Here is a 19,960-nt window from a genome sequence, read left to right as displayed (position 1 = left end):
AACCTGACAAGAATAAAACCCTGCACTACATGTTCAGCATGAAAACAAAACCAGGGATGCATCAGCTATCTGCAAGGGATGATGGATGCAAGATGCTCCTTGCAGCTCATAACCTTGTATCTCATCTATGCCATGTTCTGTTTCTCCTTTTGGAGTGCAATAAAACCCAAGCTGTTTCTGTAAGTCTTGCAGGATTTGAATTGATGTACTGAAGCTGAAGGTCCATCTGTTCTAGTGCCTTGTCTCCTACTGGTCTTGGCTTTTCATGCCTAAATTCTGTGACCAAAATAGAGAAGTTTGGTAGGTTTCCCTTTCTGGGGAGAAAGTGACTTCTCTTCCTGAGTTTAAGATTCGGGTGGCAGCGGCCATGGATTGTGTGGTGGAGGATGCCAGCCGCGGTGTAAGGGTTGGGCATGTCTGGCCCTACTGCTCTTCATTTGGGATGAAAATTCTCGGGTGTGCAATAGAGTTAAGACTCGAATTACACCTACGAGAGCACCACCTCCCGTGCTTAAAACGAGCTCGGATCATGAATCTTGTGAGAACGGTGACATTGAGCTGCAGTCATTCAGGGCTGAAGATTGGGAAGTAGATGAAAAAGAATTAGAAGCTGGGGGAGATTCTCTAAGGCTTTGGTGAAGTGACTCAGGGCTGTGTCGCATCAACAGCCTCCTAACACTTCTAAGACGAGGCGCTCCATCCTTTGGAGGGAGTGGTGACTGTGCGGAGTCCCAGCGGGACCAAGTCGCCTGGCACGCCTTCTACCCTCGCTTCTCCCTTGGTCTGCGCCCAGCAAACAGGTGCTCCGAGTTAATCACGCCTCCCACCTCACCGCCACGGAGGACGTGATAGGGTGGGCATAGCAGGGGGCTGCACACTCAACCGGGAGCCGGAGCGGCCGCTCCTCCCTCCCGCGGCGCATCCTCCCGCCCCCCGCCTGCGGGGCTGCCGCCGGGGTGGTGCCAGCAGAGCCGGCCGGCTCCGCGCCTCGGGATGTGCTGAGCAGGGGCCGCTCCGCGCCTCGGCCGCCGCCCGCAGCCCGCCCGCAACCCGCCCGCCCCGCCCGCTCGGAACGGGTCGCTCGCCGGTGGCGGAGGAGCCGGCGGTGAGTGCGGGCAGGGCGGGGCCGCTCGGGGAGGGCTGTGTGTGTATATGTGTGTCTGCACGGAATTACAGGTGTGTATCACTGCTACCGAAGCCCGCTGGATAGAGGTATCCTGTTGAACGTTCCTGTGCGGGCAGGGGGAGGGAGGAGAAGCCGGGCGCCGTGTCCGCCGTGTGCCGACGGCGTGTCCGCGGGAGCCCGGCGGTGCCCATATGGTCGCGCCGCTCTGCTTTCCTCGGTAGGTGCCTCGCCGTGCGCATGTATTCATATGTTTGTGTATGTATAGCTACATATGCGCCTGCATATACATGGGCGCGACGCCCTGCTCGCTCCGCGCTCCCTCTGCAGGTGTTATTGGGGTGTGTTATTCGATCCAGGTACCCCCGCACCTGGTCGCGGCGCTGCCCCGGGGACGGCCCCTGGGAGCCCGCGGTGGAGGAGCCCGAGGGTGCCGCGGGCCGGTGCCGCCTCGCCCGGCGCTGTGTGTGTGTGTGTGAGGCTCGCAGCCCCTCCGCCATCCCCCGGGCGGCAGGTACCGTGGGCAGCAGGCTGGCTGGAGCGCGAACGCTGCCTTCCTTCGCACGCTCGTCACGAGTTAGTGAAGAGCTGCGACAGCCCAGATGCCTTCCTAGACATCCATTCCTCCTACTCAGCCTCTGGCAAAGGAGAGAAGATAACAGGCAGCACTTCTGTCTGTGTGGGTGGAGGAAGAGAAAGGACTACTGATAATGGATTTGTTGAAGGAATGTTGATTCTGGGTTTTAATTACTATTTCAGTGGTTTCAGTGTAGCCCTGGGTTGTATTGCTGCCTGAGGACTCTCCTAGTAGCTTTAATGCAGTGCTTTTTAAATCCTGTGTTCTTGCTTTTGCTGTTCAGTAAAATATTTTCTCAGTTGTGGTGCATGCAAGGAACCCATTCAGGAAAACCCGGTTTCCAAAATAATGATGTGGACTGTGTGTAAAATGCTGGACTAATGGAAATGCAGCATTTTTTATTTCCTCCAGTCCTGAGTTTTAATGGCATTTTTTTTCAAGTGAACATGTGTCATTTATGAGAGGTTTTGGTTTTCAGTTTGGTCTGTTTGTTTGTTTTTTTAAATCGCTGCTGTTTATTTAAGTTGGCTTTTTTCTCTGAGAGGTGGAGTATCATGAAATCACAGGACTAAATCTTGCATTCAGCACATGAACAGAGCTGTCCTTTGGGAGAAATGATGTCCTGATAGGCAAGGAAGGCACTTCTATCAGTGGAACCATCTTTCGATCAGAACTGCATTCTTGGCAACCTCTCCATAGGTTCTGTGGAAATCGGATATCTGTTTCATATAGCTATACTATTTGGGGGTATAAATAATATAATTTTAAAGTAATTGTGATCCCATTCAGTTAGACTATTTTTCCCCTTTCTGGGATAAAAAACTGAGAAAACCTTACTAAAAGTGTGTACTGTTTGGTTTTTTTTTCTCTAGAGCTGTGTGAAGAAAGACTTCAGCCATGGATGTGTTCATGAAAGGGCTTTCCAAGGCCAAGGAGGGAGTCGTAGCAGCAGCAGAAAAGACCAAGCAGGGTGTGGCAGAGGCAGCAGGAAAGACGAAAGAGGGAGTCCTCTATGTGGGTAGGTGGGCAGCAGAGAGCACTCTGCTGATTGGTGCACCCCAACATTCACAGCTGGATCCTCATCAGGCCCATTCTTCTGCAGAAAAAAATATGTAATTGCTCATAGGAGACCATTGCAAAAGAAACAAGAGGAAATTTGTGCCTTCCTGAGGTCTGGTTCTTCTAAGCCAAGTGCCTTACAGCACAGGTCATTGGGTGGCACTCCATGCAAGAAGTTTGCCAGATCAAGGCTGAAGGGGTGGTTGGTACAGTAAAAATAAATGTGAAAAAAATGTAAAAGCTGGAGGTGAAGGTAGTTTCACAATGTTCTGCAGAGCATCTGGGACTTGAACAGGATTTCAGGAGAAGACACTTGAGAGGTTAGCTCAGAAGTTGAGTAGGAGACATGCAGACTGCTTGGTATGTTGATGGTAACATTTTATATGGGCAAGTGTCATCTGAAATTAATTTCACGTTCTGTAATTACTATTGCAAATTCATGGCAAATATTTGCCACCACTTCTCAAGGAAGAGCCTCTACAGTTAATGAGGTAGGGCAGGTGGACCCCAAGGTAGCCAAGCAGTTGTTAGTGTCTTATTCTAGGCCAAACAAGTCTTGCACAGAGCCTGGGATAAAATTATTTTCAAATCCCTGAGTGGTACTTTCATGCAGGATAGTCATCTTCATTTAGCAAGTGTGGGGCTTTAGAAGCGTGTCTTGCAAATGCTGTCATGAAAAATTCACAGCAAAACAATCTGCCAAGACTATGAGTAAGTGGTTATTTATAAAAAAATTATTATGGATCTGTTTCTCTTATTCATCAAATAAAGCTGGTCTATAAAGAATGGAAGGGGAAAAGATATCCTTTTCTGTAGGTAGTTTCTGTTCTGTTGATTTCGTAGCAGGTCAGTTCTGTAATGGGCACTGTGTGTACTGAGGGAGATGTGCTCACATAACACAGAGAAGTTAAACAGAGCTGAAAACCAGAGGCATTTCTTTTCAATGGGAGTACTGAGGTCTCTGGTATTCCAGTGCCTTTTTTGGATTCCCTCTTGCAGCCTAGTGCCAGTCTGTAAGAAATTATTTCTGCTCCAGATAGTGTGGACTACTCATTTGGAATATACTTCCCTCCCTTTTAAGCCATAGCAAAGCTCAGTGCTCTTGCCAACAGGGATGGCAGTCATTTTGAACACTAATTGTAGGCTGAATCTATTTTAAAATGAGCATCTGCTCATTTTCAAAACAGCAAAATAGATGTTCTTCCACTGTATATTGTGCTAGATGTTGGAATTATTGGAATATTCCAGAGGTAGGATTTTCTTTTATTCTGTTTTCTTGTAGCCCTGGCCACGCTTCTGGGGTCATTGAGTTCTTTGTATTAGAAACCTGCATTGTGTGCTAAATTAATCTTTGTTTCTGACCTGCTCTCCAGACCATAATAACATTTGAACCTAGTTCTGTTCCCAAAGGCAACAGATTTCCTGTTGTCTTCAGAGATGCTTTTGCTGAGGTTGAGCTTTGGAGGGCAGGCTTGCCATTTTTTGCAAGAATTTTAAGAAATGACTGGGGACTGCAGAGCCCTGAGCCGTGGTAGGGACCTGTGCATGTGACTGTAGTAATGGTGGAGGATCCTTCTCCCACCAGCTGCCTCCTTTTCAGGAGGCAAGGGCTATGTGCACAGTTTGTGCAGGCAAAAGAGCCTTTGGTTGGAAGCTGTCTCCAGAAGCTCTGGCAGCTCGTGCCCAGCTGTGTGCTTGCCCATACAGGCAGGACGTTTCAACAAGTTCAAATAGGGAAAGGAGGAGCTGGCTGTTTCTCTCTCTACTTCCCAAGCAGAGGTGGTTCTTCCCCTTCTAGCAGAGGCCAGTGTCATCATCTTTTGTTCTGCAGGCTGATGATGACTGCAGTGCCAAAGGTGGTGAAGCCCCTTTATGAGCAGAGGAGAGGAGCAGCACAATTCATTAGAGCTCATGGAGACTTCTCACTCCCTTTTTCTATAGTTGGGTTTTCAGATTTGAGATTCACAGCCAGATTATACTGTGAAAGCTGCCTGACATCTTGCAAAAAAGAACCTAACAGCACTGGGCTGAGTGGGACCTGTTAATCATTTTCAGTTTCATAACATTCAGCCTCCAATTGCTGGTAGAGAATTAAGAAGATGCAGAGTCTTTGGTCCAGATCCCCTAGGTAATGTGGCTTCCCACTGAAATCAGTGCAATTCAAGTAAATGTGGAAAACATATGGACCTTCCTGTCCAAGCTGCTCTTAACTATTGTGTGGAAGACTATAACCTAATTCTACCTGCTAAGAGTTCTATTAACAACAGCTGTTGTTTGGGATGAAATATGGTTATTGTAGTTATTTTATTCTTGTTTTGGTTTTAGCATTTTTTGACACAAAGAAAATTTCTCTTAGCAAAAGGAGGAACTTGGAGCAGTGTATTGGAGGATTAATTGAAGTTAGTTGTTTTTTTTCCCTGTCCATGCTGAAGTAGAGACTTCCCTCAGTCCACTGTCTGACCTCCTTTTAAGTATTCAAGATCCTTTCTATACAGTCTACAATATTTTTTTAGGCTTTCAAGTATTGGGGGTTTCTTCCCCTTAAATTTCTCTGCTAATGGGCTTCACCATTGGCTGACTGAAATTGCTGGTTCTCTCTTAACTCATTGAAGCACTGCATCAGGACCTTTCTCAGTGCCAAAAAAATGGCCTGGTCCTTGTTTAGAAACAAGGACTAAGGCTCAGCAATCCTGTGTGTGCTGTAGATATAAAACTGCATCTTTCTGTAGCTTTCAAGAGCTTTTAGTGTGAAGCAGAGAGGAAGCGAGTGGCAGTACTTAATCCCCACTTGCTTGGAAACCAGGAACTGAGTAAGAAGGATGTGGTCACACACTCCTGGTAATGCAGTGTTCATTAAGTCTGCTGAGTTTCTGTGTGCTTCCAGGGAGCTGGAGTTTCTTCTCAGTTGACTCTTGAGTGCATGTTGCATGTTCAGGAATGGAAGTTTCCAGTCTGGTTGTTTTTGTTGTGTCATAAGCTTTCAGAACAAGCTTTCAGTTTATTAGCAGCAGTGTGGCTGACTGTTGTTTACTACTCCCTGTGCTGGCACATGGCCTTAGAGTAGAGCAGAACAGTCATGACCTATTTGGCAAAGCCCTCCAAATTCCTCCACTCTCTTTTCATAATGCTTCTTATTTTCCTTTGGTGGTAGAAAAGCCAGCAGAGTAATTGAGGAACTCAGTGTTGGTCTGGTAGAATAATGGCTTCAGGACTTGGAAGCGTTTTCCTTAAACATATATTGCCCCTTCCTCTAATTTGGGTTTATATCTCCCAGTCTGTAACCAGTTCTGACTAAGCCAAGTCAGTAGTCTGTTGGTCTCTCAAATAGTCCAGAAATTAGTGTATTTGCAAACTGCTGATAAATTCCTTCATTTTGGCACAGTGACAGCCATGATAATAAATCATGAAGAGACCCTATGGTATTTTTTATAATTGGAACAAACCCAAAATTGCATTTGGTTTTCTCCCTCCCCTCACACAGATGTCTACTACAGCTAGGAAAAATAGCATTACCACGTACTACTATTGCTTCTTGATCTAGGTTAGAGTCCTGTTCCTTGGTCTTTGTTATCCCTACTCTGATTCCTCTGTTCCTTGTTATGCAGGGTGCAGTGAGCAAGACTTGTTGGTATTTTGGGAATGCTAGGATGAAAGACAGCTAGTTTATCCTGGAAACAGTGTGGACAACCAGCTTTCCTTCATGGCTAGCCAGAAGCCATCCTACTGAACTCAAGTGTTGTTATTTATAGGCCTGTTCTGGAAGATCCTAATAAGCATCCTCTAGATGCTGTTGTAGCTGCCATGGCAGGAACAGGTTCTTGCATGCAAGTGTGCAGCAGTGGGGCAAGTGCTCTTGAGCTCTAACATATGCTGTAGGCTCTGGAACACCAACCAGCTGGTTGGTTGCCAATTAATGGATCTGACTATACATACCCCTGTTCCATATGGGTCTGTGAGCTGAGCTTTTTTAAAGAAAAATCTGTCTTCCACTAAAGAGACCAGCATTTCTGTGTGAGTTGTGGTTATAGCAGTGTTGTCTGGGCAAGTGAGAAGTAAGAATCTACTTGGAATAGGTGCCTCTGGAGAAGTGTGCATTGCACGGGTCCCAAGGGAATTCTGTCACACCATCCATCCCTTTCTGGCCTTAGGGAACTGGCTACGTGCTAATTCACAGGTTGCCATGTCTTTAATGGCTTGGCTTGCAAACAGTCTGTTCAAAAACATGAACAAGCTGTTGGCCAGGTCTAACAATGCCTTTAAAAGCATGTGCTTAATATTAAGTATTCCCATAGACACACTGTAAGCCTGCAGGGGTGTTTTGTTGCTAGAAGTCAGTAGAACCATCATCTGCTTGAATTCGAGGATGTGCTTTGCTGCTTCAGCTCTCATGGTGGTACAAAATTGAGAACCAAATTCCTTAAACAGGATGTTAGGCACGAACACTTTGTATACAATGAAACTCTTGAACTCTTGTTCAATGGTAAATATTTTTCAGTGAGAGAAAACCAACTTTTTTTAATGATAAATTTGGAATAAAGACGGAAAAAGGCTTCCCAGCTGTTTAACATCATCATTAGCTAAAGGGACATTTCATTTTACTTGCTGCAGTATTTTTTTCCCTTGTCTTTATCCTGGATTATTATTCTACTCTTGCCCATGGGTAAGAGAGCCTTTTCAATCTTGTAATCAATCTAATAGTGCCAGAACTACATGGCTAAACTTGCATAAATTTGCACTAGTAGCAAGTGACACATATTGATGAATGAGCTTATATTGTGTTTCTGTGTTTAATTGTATTACTGCAAAGAATTTTGGACAAAAAGTTGCTTTTTTCCCTAATATTTTTCTGCTCATGCATTTTCTTCTGTTATAAGTATAAAGTCAGACGTATAAATTATAATGTCTCAAATGCTAAATGACAGCAAAAAAATTGCATTACAAATAAGGTCATTTCTGTGTTGGTAAGAAAAATAAAATGTCATCCCTATCTCTGGCAGACTAGGTAAGATGATTAACTAGGAGCCATAAGCTCTGTTAATTGCACATTGTTAAGCATTATAGTCCACAGATGGATACTAATCCCTGAAATGTAGCCAAATTATGGAACCTGACAAGGGCAAGTAGAGGGCTGGTAGGGAAAAAGACATCCAGTTATGTTTTAGCAGCAGTATGTGCTAATTAGTTGAAAGAACAGTTGTTCTTTACTGATGGCTTTGCCTCTTCACTTAGACTGAATTTCTTAATACTTTGGAAGATATTGTGTGCAATGGTATGCAGCCTGCATGTTAATCCCTCTTTATCATCTATCTAGTCTTTACCAGTACTTAAGAATATACATTTTCAACCGAGTATTTTTCTTTGTTTAGGCTCCAGGACCAAGGAAGGAGTTGTTCATGGTGTTACAACAGGTAAGATAATTACCTCTTGATTTCAGCTTCTTTGCCTTGTGAGATTAACCAGCCATTTAGCTGTTAAAAATGGAGGGTTTTTGAGAGCACTATAATTTATGAAAGATGGAAAAGCATAGGAAAATTAAGAGATCTGGTTGGGTGGAAACACTGAATGAAATGGCTTATAGGAAAGAAACAAATTTTAGAGTTTTGATTTGAATTTGTCACAGCTATGAGTGTTTTGATTTTTTTTTTTTTTAACTCACTAATCTCTCAGTAGCAAGAGCACTTTCAAACTTGGAATTTAATGCCAGGCATGTATCTTCACAATAGCATTTCTATGCCAAGAAAGAGTAAATTTGCATTTTAAATTGATTTGCAGGGATCATTTTAGGTATGAACTGAAACCAGTAACCAATAATTTCTTTTAAGGGCAAAATGAATGGACATCTTTGATATCTACAGAGTGTAGAAAAGCCTTAGTTGACCATAGGGCATTGAATAAAATGTATAATTTTGTGCTGTAGAATGTGGGAGTTCTGAAGATGTGAAGAGAATGCATGGTCAATAAATTTGTTTTTCCCCTAAAAAATTCAGAAACAAATAAGATAGTAGAAAAGTATTTCTTTTTCCTCAGTGTACAGCCAGTCTCTCATTCAGCTCACGTGTCAGTGTATCATTGTGCTCACAAGGCAAAGGATAAACAGTGGTAAGTAAACAAATGTCAGTACTTGGTACACAACCCACATAAATAGTTGAAAAAGAGTATTTCTAGTAACAAAACAGAACAGAATATTGAAGATAGTCCTTCAGAGCTTAGGCTGAGCATGTGTGCTGTTGTTAGGAGATTTGAAATCTCAGCTCATTAGACCTCAATTAAGAGAAAATATTCAGAGGGACCATTGCTATGACCAGTAGAGGATTGCAGTAGAATGAGATTTGGGACACCTACATCCGATATCATCACAGATGTGGGAGCAGCAGCTACACAGCACTAGGAAGCAAGTTAATAGAGGGGATGTTCACCAAGCTGGGATGTGGTACAATCTAAGTCAAGGGCATTTGCACATGTATGAAACATGCTGAAACACTGGGATTCTAGTGGGCTACCTCAGTGGGGGACTTCTCTTTCTCATCCTGAAAGAAACTGCTGATCTCAAATGCTGTGCCTCTCTTTATGTGATGGCAATATATTTAATTAGGCAGGAAATTTTCAGTAGGTGAATAGAATTTTTAATAGGTTTTAAAATACCTTAAATTTTCTTCTGGAAGGTACAAAACAGACTGTGCAGCCAAACATAAGGGGACCACACCTGTTACGTGCTGTGCCAGTGAGTAGAAAACTTGGAGAAGTTACTGTTGATTTTAGGTAAAACAGTAGCTGCTCCTCACACACTTTAGGAAACAGGTGACACAAAGTGGAACACCCAAAACTTGGGAATAATGGGTTCTGTGCTTTCCATCTTCTGTCCTTTCAAGCTGTTTGAGATGTTTGGCTGTTGCATGAAAATGGAAAATGAACAGGGAGTGAACAGGCTGAGCTATGGCAGTGAGAAGAGAAGACTTCAGGCAAAATCTAGAGGCCACAGCTTCCAAAATGAAACAGTATGGACTTGCCAGTGTAAGAACAGAGCAAGTGCTTGGAAACATTTGAAGAGCAAAAAAATAATAACAAGCCTATTAATAGTTCTTCTGGCAAGAAGAGAAGGTAGATAAAAACAGACTTGGGTTCACTGTAGTGGTTCTGTGAGGTGTAACATTAAGACAGAGATGTTAGAGAGGTTGATGTAGAAATCAAATCCATTTAAATCAATGCTGTTAAAGTTGATGTGGCAAAAATGCCTTTTAAGTTGCTTGTAAAGACCTACTTGTCTCTTTTCATATGACTGGGAGTTCACAAGCTGTGCTGGTCTTATGATATTAACTCCCTAGAGTATCATGTGAAACCTGAGGTGAAATAAACACTTTGTTATGTAAATAATAATGATTTGAGAGGTTGGAGACAGTTAGGTACAAACTACAATCACAGATCAAAATGAGTGTTCACAGTTTTGCAGTCTCTTTCCTTAATGCTGGAGTTCCAAAATCTTGATAGCTTTTCTATCTTTGAATAAGTTGTGATTTAGGCCCCTATGCCGGTGAAATGACTGTGACATGACACACCTTGAAGAGCTAAAAAACCTGATTGCATTCTTCAGTCAGTTTATTTCCAAACCCAGAATTACTAGTCTGAGGTGTTTCTTGCTCTAAATGTGACCTGATTGTACCAGATTTATTGACATCAAGATATTGTGAAATGAGGATTCCAGGCTGTGAGTCACTGGAATGTGATAAGTGCGTTATTTGTCAGGTCACCCTTTCTCTGAATTTCTGATAAAAGCAGCTTTGCTTATTGGTTTTATGGGGTGTATGCCCTGTGTTTAGACTTGACTTCCTAATTGAAAGGTCTCCTGGCCTTTGACTATAGATGCATAATTCACCCATCTTACCTGTCTCCCAGAAATGAACAGTATCAAAAATGAAATATTTACGGTCCATCTCCAGATATTCTAAATAAAGCACTATCTGTAAATAAGTCAGGGCAAAAAAGCTCTTAGTCCTTCAATCATGTGAGTGAAGACACAATATTGAAAGTAGTAAACCATAGTCAGGTGTTTGGCTTAATTCTTTATTTATTCAGGATCATTCTTGTTCTTCTTAACATTCTTAGTCATTGTATTCCTGCTCTTTAACTCCATCAGGTATCTTAGAGAAAATTGCATAAATTAAAGAACCATCATATTTATGGCATCTTTGTAAATGAGTTCTTCAAGTACTTAAGACAAATTTACTGTTTGAAATACCTACTATAATTTACTTATACTTTCTCAAAAGTGTACTTGGTGCAATAAACTTACAAGAGTAAGTTCATCAATTCAGAGAAATTCTGTGGTTTGAATCTACTCTTATTGTTCGAGGTTGAAAGTAACTAGTTATTATTTTGAATTGCTCCAGAGCTTTTATGTTGATACTGTATGCTACCCTGTTTGTAATAAGAAGTGCAAAGACAACTTCAATGCTAATACTTTTTGCACAGTGCTATAGTCACTGTTAAAAATTAAACTCACCCTTGGTGTGGTCATTGTACACTGTCCCAGGGTCATTTAATGGAATGGACAGTCCCTGCATAGATAGAAGAAGTAATCAGGCCATAGCACAGCAAAGCTCTGCAGAAGCTGATTTCCTCTGGGTCTCAGCACTGTGGTGCAAAGCTAATATCAATTTTACAAAGACTTAATGGCTTAAGATCATTAAGCAACCTGGTATTCAGATAAATTTACTAAGTTGGAATCAACCCCCTGCATTCTGAACTGATTTGTTTGTGCACACTTAGTGCTTTCCCCATTACTACTTAGTGTAAGCAATAAAATAAATGAAACTGGAAACTTACTTTGGTTTTTCTTCTCCTGTTGTGGGGTTTTCAGAGCTCTAGGGTCACCAGGCTGGATCTCATTATTAGAGTCACTCTGATAATGATTTTGATGTTTAGTTATTCCTTAGGGACAGGAAAGAAGATTTTCTCCTTACTATGATTGCTTTTGCCAAACTGTGCTATTTATATAGTTTGCTCAATTTATCTTCTTGGCTCTGATTTTGGAAGCAGTGTGTGAGAGATCTTCCATGGTAACTCCTGTGTCAGCTTTCTTATGCTGTGTCTGTGTGCTGCTTTTGGCTGGGATGGAGGTCATTTTCCACACAGTACCTGGTATGGGGCTGGTTGGGATTTGTGCTGGAACCAGTGTTGCTAACATAGGGATGTTGTAGTTATTGCTGGGCAGGGCTAACACATCACAGCATTTCCTGCTTCTCACCTCACCCCACCAGTGAGAAAGCTGGGGGTTCACAAGGAACTGGGGGAAGACACAGCCAGGACAGCTGACTCCAGTTGACCAGAAGGACATTCCACACCATGTGGCATCATACTGAGCAGTAAAACTGTGGGGAAAGTTGGTGGGGTCATCTGCTTGGGGGCTGGCTGGGCATCAGTGGGTAGGTGGTGAACAATTGTTTGAATTTGTATCACCTGTAGGATTTATACCATTTTTCTTTGTTGTTTTCTTTTTTTATTATAATTTTTATTACTATTATTATTTTATTTCAATTGAACCATACTTATCCCTTGAGTTTTCTTACTTTTACCCTTCCAATTCTTTTCTTCCCCATCCTGCTGGAGGAAGAAGGGACTGAGCAGCTGTGTGGTGCTTAGTTGCCAGCTGGGGTTAAACCATGGCTGTCTGAAATAGAAGCAGTCTTAAGTACACTGCTTTTGTTACTGCTTTTATCAGTATCTTACTGTTGTGCCAGTAATAGTGTTAGTGGCCTGATTCTTTCCTTTTTCATTTGAGTTTGTGTGTTCTCTGCCTTTCCTAGGATAATGTGTTGCTGGGAGGAGGGAATGTACTTGAGACTGTGCCTTCCCAAAATCCTGTAGTAGGGGGAACAGCAGCCACTGGATAGTTGCTCATGGTAGGTGGTTGTACCTGCCATGACAACATAGTGTAAGAAATGTGGGAGTAACAATGGGATTGAGAATCAGGTGGTTGATACTGCAGCATCCACAGGGCACTCTGTTCCACTCTGTCTCTTCATATTTTGAGGTGAAGGTGCTTCAAGAGCTTGAGATAATGAAACTAATTGTGCCTGTGATGATCAGCACAGTACAGCCATGCTTTACCATTTTATCAGAAAGGATGAGTCTGGTCAAGGCCAACTGAGCCCTTGTCAGCATCAAGCCTACTGAGTTTGTACTTTACATGTTCTGCCATTCAGCGTTTTTGGGAAAGGGAAGTTTTCAAAATAATGTGTGGCACTTGCATACAAAAGAATTTAACTGAATGAAAGGATCCTGAATTATAAACTCAAACCCAATGGTTTGGGTTGGAAAAGACCCTAAAGATGATCTGATTCTAACCTCCTTACATGGGCAGAAATGCCTTCTGCTAGACCAGGTTGCTCATGACCCCCTGGCCTTGAGCACTTCCAGGGATAGGACATCCACAGCTTCTCTGGACAACCTGTTCATTGCCTCCCCACCCTCACAGTAAAGAATTTCTTCTGTATCTAAACCTATCCTCATTTAGTTTGAAGTTATCTACTCCTGCCCTGTCCCAACATGATCACAGGATCTTCTCTTCCCCTCTACCTTTTTTGTAGGGTTTTAGGTACTGGAAGGCCACAATTAAGATCTCACCAGCTCTGTCTTCATAGGAGGGGTGCTCCATCTCTCTGATCAGCTTGGTGGTGTCCCCTGGACTCTCTCCAGCAGGTCCATGTCCTTCCTGTGCTGGGACCCCAGAGCTGGTGCAGCCCTGCAGGTGGGGTCTCAGCAGAGCAGAGGGCCAGAATCCCCTCCCTTGACTTGCTGGTTGTGCTGCTTTGGATGCACCCCAGCATCTTTCCCAGAAAGAAATAAATAAAAAGCAGTACTGAAATGTACCCGGAACATATTTCCTCTTATTTTTGTTTTAATTTAAGTATTTATTGGAAAATTGGATTTTGAATCTACTTTTATGAGATGCTACTCTATTTTTTAGAATTATTTTTGCATCATCTGTGGGATTTATATGGAACAGCATGAATAAGTTTGTTTCGTAACATTACCTAGTTTCTTTCTGAAAGACTCCAAGCACAAGCAGGTCTCACTAGGCTTTGCAACATATAGCATGTAATGAGGGGACACATCTGAAGATATATGTTTGCAAGAACCTACTGGAAAGCTTCTTATATAAAATTTCATGCATAAAATTCAAAGCTTTTTGTGGTCTGAAGCTGTTAATAATCAAATGGGGCGTCTTAACAGATGTCTTTTTGCACTTGCTAGCATTAAGTCAAAACTTCCCTGAGGGCAACATTTGCTTTTCAGCAAAACCCATTTTTGATTCTCTTTTCCCCCCCTAAAAAAAGCATGGCAATAGCGTAGTGGATGTATACAAGGAAATTTCTCATGAACTTTTGGGTTATTAGCATGTATAGTGAGGGAGCTATTTGAAACACTTTTTCTGTTTCTAATTTCAGACAATGTGTAGTCTGTTGTTCTACTCTATAATGAAAGCTCCTGGTCATAAGAGATAATACTTAATTAGTTACTAACTTTTCCCTTTAAATTAGCTAGAATGAGCATTAAATTATCTGCCTCAATTTTCAGTCAGCAGATATTTATAATTTGGGTCTTTAATAAAAATTTTGTATTAGTCATGTTGAGGCTTCTAGCTTTTTCCTAATTTTTGCTTTTTATTATCCATCATAGTAATGCATGCTGCCTGCCCTGTGATGTGGACAACTGATGCCCTTTATGTAAGGAGTTAAAGAAATGTAATTTATCCACAGAAAGTCTAATGTTTGCACGTGCTTCCCAAAAAAACCTCAGAAATGGTGGCCTAACTTTGAAGCAGAATCCATCCTGTGCTTGTAAAGGATGCAGATAAAGTATGAATACATTTTATGGATCAGATGGGATTTAGCCTGAAGGAAAGAATAGGATTAGTTAGAATGGCAAAGATATATGATAGGTGTTTTTGAAAAACATTGCCTTGTTTAGAGGAGTACATGCGTGTTTTGCTAAAAATCTGGGTGTGTAACTTGAAGGCATGAAGTCATTCCATCCCTTTTCTTAGAGCAGTTTCACTGTAGTTCAAGCTGCTGTCAGAAAGAGCCCTTGGGGATGAATGAGCAGAAAAACCCCAGTGATATTCTGAAAGGTAGAATGGCAACTGCTGATGTATATGTAGGCTAAATGAGTTGTTGTTTCCCTGGGGCTTGGAAGTTAGCTATTAATCCAGTTTCCTTTGACATTCAGGCTTTTTATAAATTAGTATATTATGTATCAGCATTGGGACAAAAATCTCTAGTGGGTCAGATAAAAGGTTCTGTTTGAAATGGTCTGGTTGAGCATTGATAGATCTGTTTTTTGATGAAATAGATCTTAGAAAATAAAAAAGGAATAATCAACATTTTTTGAGTTTAAGGCAAAAAATCATGTCTTGCATGCCTTGTATCATGCAGTTTGGTGGACTAATTGGAATGCATTTCCAAACTAGGATATATTATACAGTGAGATGGACATAATAAGAGCACCTAAATAATGTCTTTTCTTTCCTAAGGTGCAGTTAAATGTGAATGAAAGTCTCAGATATCTTTCACATGAAAGAAATTGAGCCCCAGCTAAGGTTTATTTTTACCTCTGCTGCTCCAGCATTACCAGATGGACAGTTTAATTTCTTAAGATCCACTTGGGGTACAGAAAATGTAACTTATGCCTTATGGCTTTTCATGATGTTGGGCTGTCAGTGATAAATTCTCTGAAAAACTTAAAGCTCCCAGAGGCATCATGTGTTTTTCCATCTTCTGCTTCTCCTCAGTGGCTGAGAAGACCAAAGAGCAGGTGTCCAATGTTGGGGGAGCTGTGGTGACGGGAGTGACGGCGGTGGCGCAAAAGACGGTGGAAGGAGCAGGGAACATCGCTGCAGCCACTGGCTTGGTGAAGAAGGACCAGTTGGCCAAACAGGTTGGTTTATTTACAGTCTTTTCCAGGTGAAGAAGTGAGCAGTGAGGGGCTCATGAACTGGGAGGTAGATGGAGTGTTTTCTGTCTCTCAGTTGTATGAATGCAGGATTAATTGTGTTGTGCCAAACCAACAGCTAAGATGCCTGCTGTTTATAGCTTGTATTTTGAGTGACTTGCAGGATCTGGGAACTTGAGTGGGATTAGGCATGGAACTTAACGAATCTCAAGTGTTTTAGTGAATTTGGATCATGGTTTAAAGTGTGATCTAGTGGTGGTGCTGAACTCAGGAGCCTCTAGTGGAGACCAGCTGCTGTAGGATAGCTGTTTAGTTTCATAGAAATATAACTGTTTTTCCCAGTAATTTGGGATTGAAAAGCAATCTGCTAGTGCTGAAAGGTCAAACAGCAAATCTCAGGTTTAACAGCACAAGTTTTATCCTCTCTAGTTGTAGAGAGGAGGGTTTGTGTACCAATCCACTGACTGGTTAGACACATTGCATCTAAAGTCAAGATCTATTTGGAGAGTCACTGTCTTCCATTACTACAGTGACACTATCTCAAAAGTGCCTCTAAATAGCCTCAATTATGCAGATTAACTTTGCTCTGGGTCATCCTATAAAACACTGTAGGTATTTTTAATCATGCGCTGTAGTTAATATTCTTCCACTAGCACTAGGTGAAAAGTGACCCCAGCTGGCAGGAACAATGCTTTCCAAAATGTGTGGAGTGGTTTTTTTAAGTGACAGAAATAACTCAGAAGAGATAAATGTTGCCTTCTGTGCTGTTTTTTGTATGAACATTTGAGAGTTAGACAAAAATAGGATTAGGAAGAGTATTTAATATTTACACAAAAATGTGGCTGTCATGGAATTGAGTATGAAGTTCTATTGTGTATCTTATTTGCAGTTAGTGTCCAGAAGAGCTGTAAAGATAAATCCTTAAAAACTGGAGCTTTTTTATCCTTGTTGAAATGTAGTCCTCTCTGTCTGACAAATCTTATTGGTGCTTTACTATGGGGAGCAGAAAGGGCTATTACGTTGTGGTAGGCATCCATTGCACTGTGGTGGATTGTCTGGGAAACATCTCACAAGCAGTTTTATTCTCTTTCAAATCAATAATCCTGGGGGATTTTTTTTAGCCCTCTTTTTTTCAGCTATAAGTAACATGGTGCTTTTGATGTGGTCATGGATCTTTGTAAAAGCTGTGTGGGAAGATTTGCAAAATGGAGAATCTAATGACCTGCCAGGGGATACATGGATATGGCATGGTCACAGTAGTCTCTGCTTTTCATTTCTGCTGAAGCTCCTGCATAGTTTTATGCTGAGAATATTCTTTTCTGTTCACAACTCTTGAAATTCAGTGTAATAAGGATCATCACTGCTGTAATGCACAATTACCCCCTCTAGTATTGACCATAACTAATGCCTTTTTATCTCTCTCTATAGGGAGAGATCCCTGTAATTATCAAGTATAAAGCAAATGTCTGCTGACTTTCATTTAAATCTCTTCTCTGTATTGTAAAGCTTAAATGTAAGTCGTGATGGCTGTAACAGAATAAAATCACATCTGTGAAAAGAAAGAACATTCATAATGTACACGCATGTTATTTCTATTAATAGCAACATTATTCTGAATTGGAGTTTTGTTCTGTAGATATGTAAAATCATTCATTTGAGGCTTGATACTGATATTTTTAGACTGAGATTCTCGGTCATCTATGCAGTATGGCCATGTTGCTGACGAGTATCTGTGACTCCTCCTGGACTGCCTTGCACCTCTGTCTTTTACTGGTTCTGCAAGGGATGAGTGGCCATTTAGAAGATGTTGATATCAACACTGAGTAACATGTCGTTATTTTAAAACCTGGTGTGTTTGCATTCCTTTGCAGTTGGAGGCACATGAGATAGATTTTGCTTGGATTTTCCAGGTAAACTGACAGTTTGGTAGGGCAGGAGTGGGCATCCAGAGTAGCAGTGGGACCTTGAAGGAAGCAGGGTGAGTCTTTCTGAGATAACAGAAGGTGCCAACCAGGCATTAAAAGTATCAATGTAACTTTGTATCCTTTATCTCTCTCTGTAAGGTTGTGTGTTAGGGCTGCTTGCCTGTGGGAAAGCCTGTAGTCTTGTGTGGTGATTGGCTTTTTTCTTCTGCTGTGATGGAAGTTCGGTTTTGACTTTCAACTAATTAAAAACACTTTTCTTTTAAAACCTCTGGATACAATGATACTTATGCAGAGGAAATAAGTAGCAAATTCTTGGGAAAACTCTTTCTTAAGAAGTTTCTCCAAGCTGGCTTAGTGCAGCCTTAAAAGCCGGTGTGCTTTGGAGCATGAAGCACAAGCTGAAGCAGCCAAGTGAGGCCAGGCTGGAGGGCTGCTGTGACACCCACCTGCCCTGCAGCTGGTGTGAGCAGGCAGTGTGGAGTGACAGCTGAGACAGTGACAGACAGGGATGACTGCAGAGTGCCCATCTCAGGCTGCCTGGGGGATTTCTGCTTTGGCAGAAGCTCACTGCTGAACACAGCCAGGGTAGTGGTGGTTCGTAGGCTCAAATTAAATATAAAAGGGCTAATGTACTGCGAGCAGCATTTTACTGACTCATAAAACATTTATTGTGTGCCTGTGTGTGTGTTTCATTCCTGTGTTCTGTGTGCCTTCAAAGTGAGTTTTTAAGAAAGTAAAAACTACTAATAGTTGCATTTAATGCAGAGATGAACACGCCTGTTCTATTTGCAAGGCAGCCTGAATCTATGGATAGAAATGGGGGGGGGGGGAGGGTGTACCAGCAGCTGAGTGTCTAGTGTATAATATTTTGAAAACAAAATATGGATTACAAAGTTTGTTTTCAGATAGTTAATTAACCAATTGAAGTTCTTAACCTCACTGAATCCATGTCATTTGGTTCCCTGGCATCTCAAGAATAAACAGTTGCCAATTTCTATGCTTTCCATGCTGAGTAATTTTATTTTTACTGTTCTGGCACCATAATTCCCAGTCAAGCTGAAATGTCAAGGTTCTTTGAGTACCCTGTGGTGCTATAGTCATATGGATTTCATGTGCTGTAAGTTCTGCTAAAGTAGATAGAAGAACAGGTCTTGTCCCTAAGAATTTCATGTTCTGCATGGATCATGTTTGGTATCTCTGTGTGCTAAATCCTTTTTTTTTTAATAGTATCTCTTGATTTAATTTGCAATAAATAGCTCTGAAAACACAAAGTTACAGTAGCAGATAACAAGTAGGTAGGCAATATGCTTCCTGAGGAGATAATACAACTCATTGGTTTAATTATGGAGCTTTCAGTGAAAAAGCCTGTGTCGAGACTGACAATTTAGGCATTAGGTGTTTTCTTCTATAGAAAATGGGAATTAAGCAGGAGCCCTTGCTAATTGCATTTAATGTGAAAATTAAGAGTAAAAGCAATGGGAAGTTAGCTGTATCTCCCCTTCCCACCCCCTGCCTTTCCTGGCACTCCTTAGAATTCAAGCAGTGTCATAGCATAAACATTCAGTGCAGTGGAACGCACAGGTTTAGAGAATTTCTTGTCTTACTTCTTTTCTTTTCTAGAACAGCTAATCTTGGAACCACCAGAATTTTCCACAGATAATATCCTTTGTTCAGAGCCAGGGTGAATGAATCCACTTTGAGGAATACCCATAATCAAATAGAAAAATTTGTAGAAGCCTTTTTGATCCTTCTTACAGGGAAGCTCCATGAGACATGGTGCATTGCTGAAACTAAAGACATGATGAAACACCTTTTAATTTTGGTGAGAGCAACTCAGTTTTGATTAAGACACCAAACATCATAGTGTACTTCAGTCATCTGTTACTTGTTCATTTGGGAAACCTTATTAGTAGAAAGAATGCCACCCCTGTCCGTGTCTCTGAGAATTTGCCTTTCAGTGGCAGAAGGAAGGATACTTTTCTGCTTTATTAAAGATCAGTTTCTTGAATATAAGCAATATCACTTCTTTCAAAGATATCTGATTTGTCTTGTTGCAAACTGAGATTCCTGTGTGTTCCCAAAGAAGTTTTGATTGCCATCTGTAGTTTAAAAAACCAAAAAAAGCTGAATATAAAATCCTGAGATTTTTTACTTTACACTTTGATTTTAAAAACAGAGATCAGTTTAAAACCCTTCTGTGTAGCAGTCTTAGGCAGAATTAACTTAGGGATGATATTTGACTTCTACTTAAGTTATCTTGGATATCAGTTTCCAAAGTTTGAATACCAATATTAAACTCCCCAACACTGCTTTAGTGCTCTCCTTGTT

At 41.6% G+C, this 19,960-nt stretch overlaps 1 protein-coding gene across 2 annotated transcripts in view; it reads left to right on the top strand.

Moving 5' to 3' along the window:
* The first annotated feature begins 904 nt into the window (after positions 1-904).
* The window catches only part of SNCA (synuclein alpha), a 63,036-nt gene continuing 43,980 nt past the window's right edge, over positions 905-19,960 (top strand). The window contains exons 1-4 of one of the 2 annotated variants that reach the window (XM_071431630.1): positions 905-1,105; positions 2,573-2,718; positions 8,126-8,167; positions 15,547-15,692. In XM_071431630.1, coding sequence (XP_071287731.1) covers positions 2,598-2,718; positions 8,126-8,167; positions 15,547-15,692 — 309 coding nt within the window. In that variant the 5' untranslated portion in view covers positions 905-1,105; positions 2,573-2,597. Of the gene's footprint in view, positions 1,106-1,205; positions 1,344-2,572; positions 2,719-8,125; positions 8,168-15,546; positions 15,693-19,960 lie in introns of those variants that run through there. The other variant, XM_071431631.1, reaches the window with a different exon arrangement.

The sequence above is a fragment of the Agelaius tricolor genome, unplaced genomic scaffold, assembly GCF_023055355.1.
Source record: "Agelaius tricolor isolate 1412-34295 unplaced genomic scaffold, bAgeTri1.0.p SCAF_8, whole genome shotgun sequence".
Classification (NCBI taxonomy): domain Eukaryota; kingdom Metazoa; phylum Chordata; class Aves; order Passeriformes; family Icteridae; genus Agelaius; species Agelaius tricolor.
This window is presented reverse-complemented; position numbering and strand designations above follow the sequence as displayed.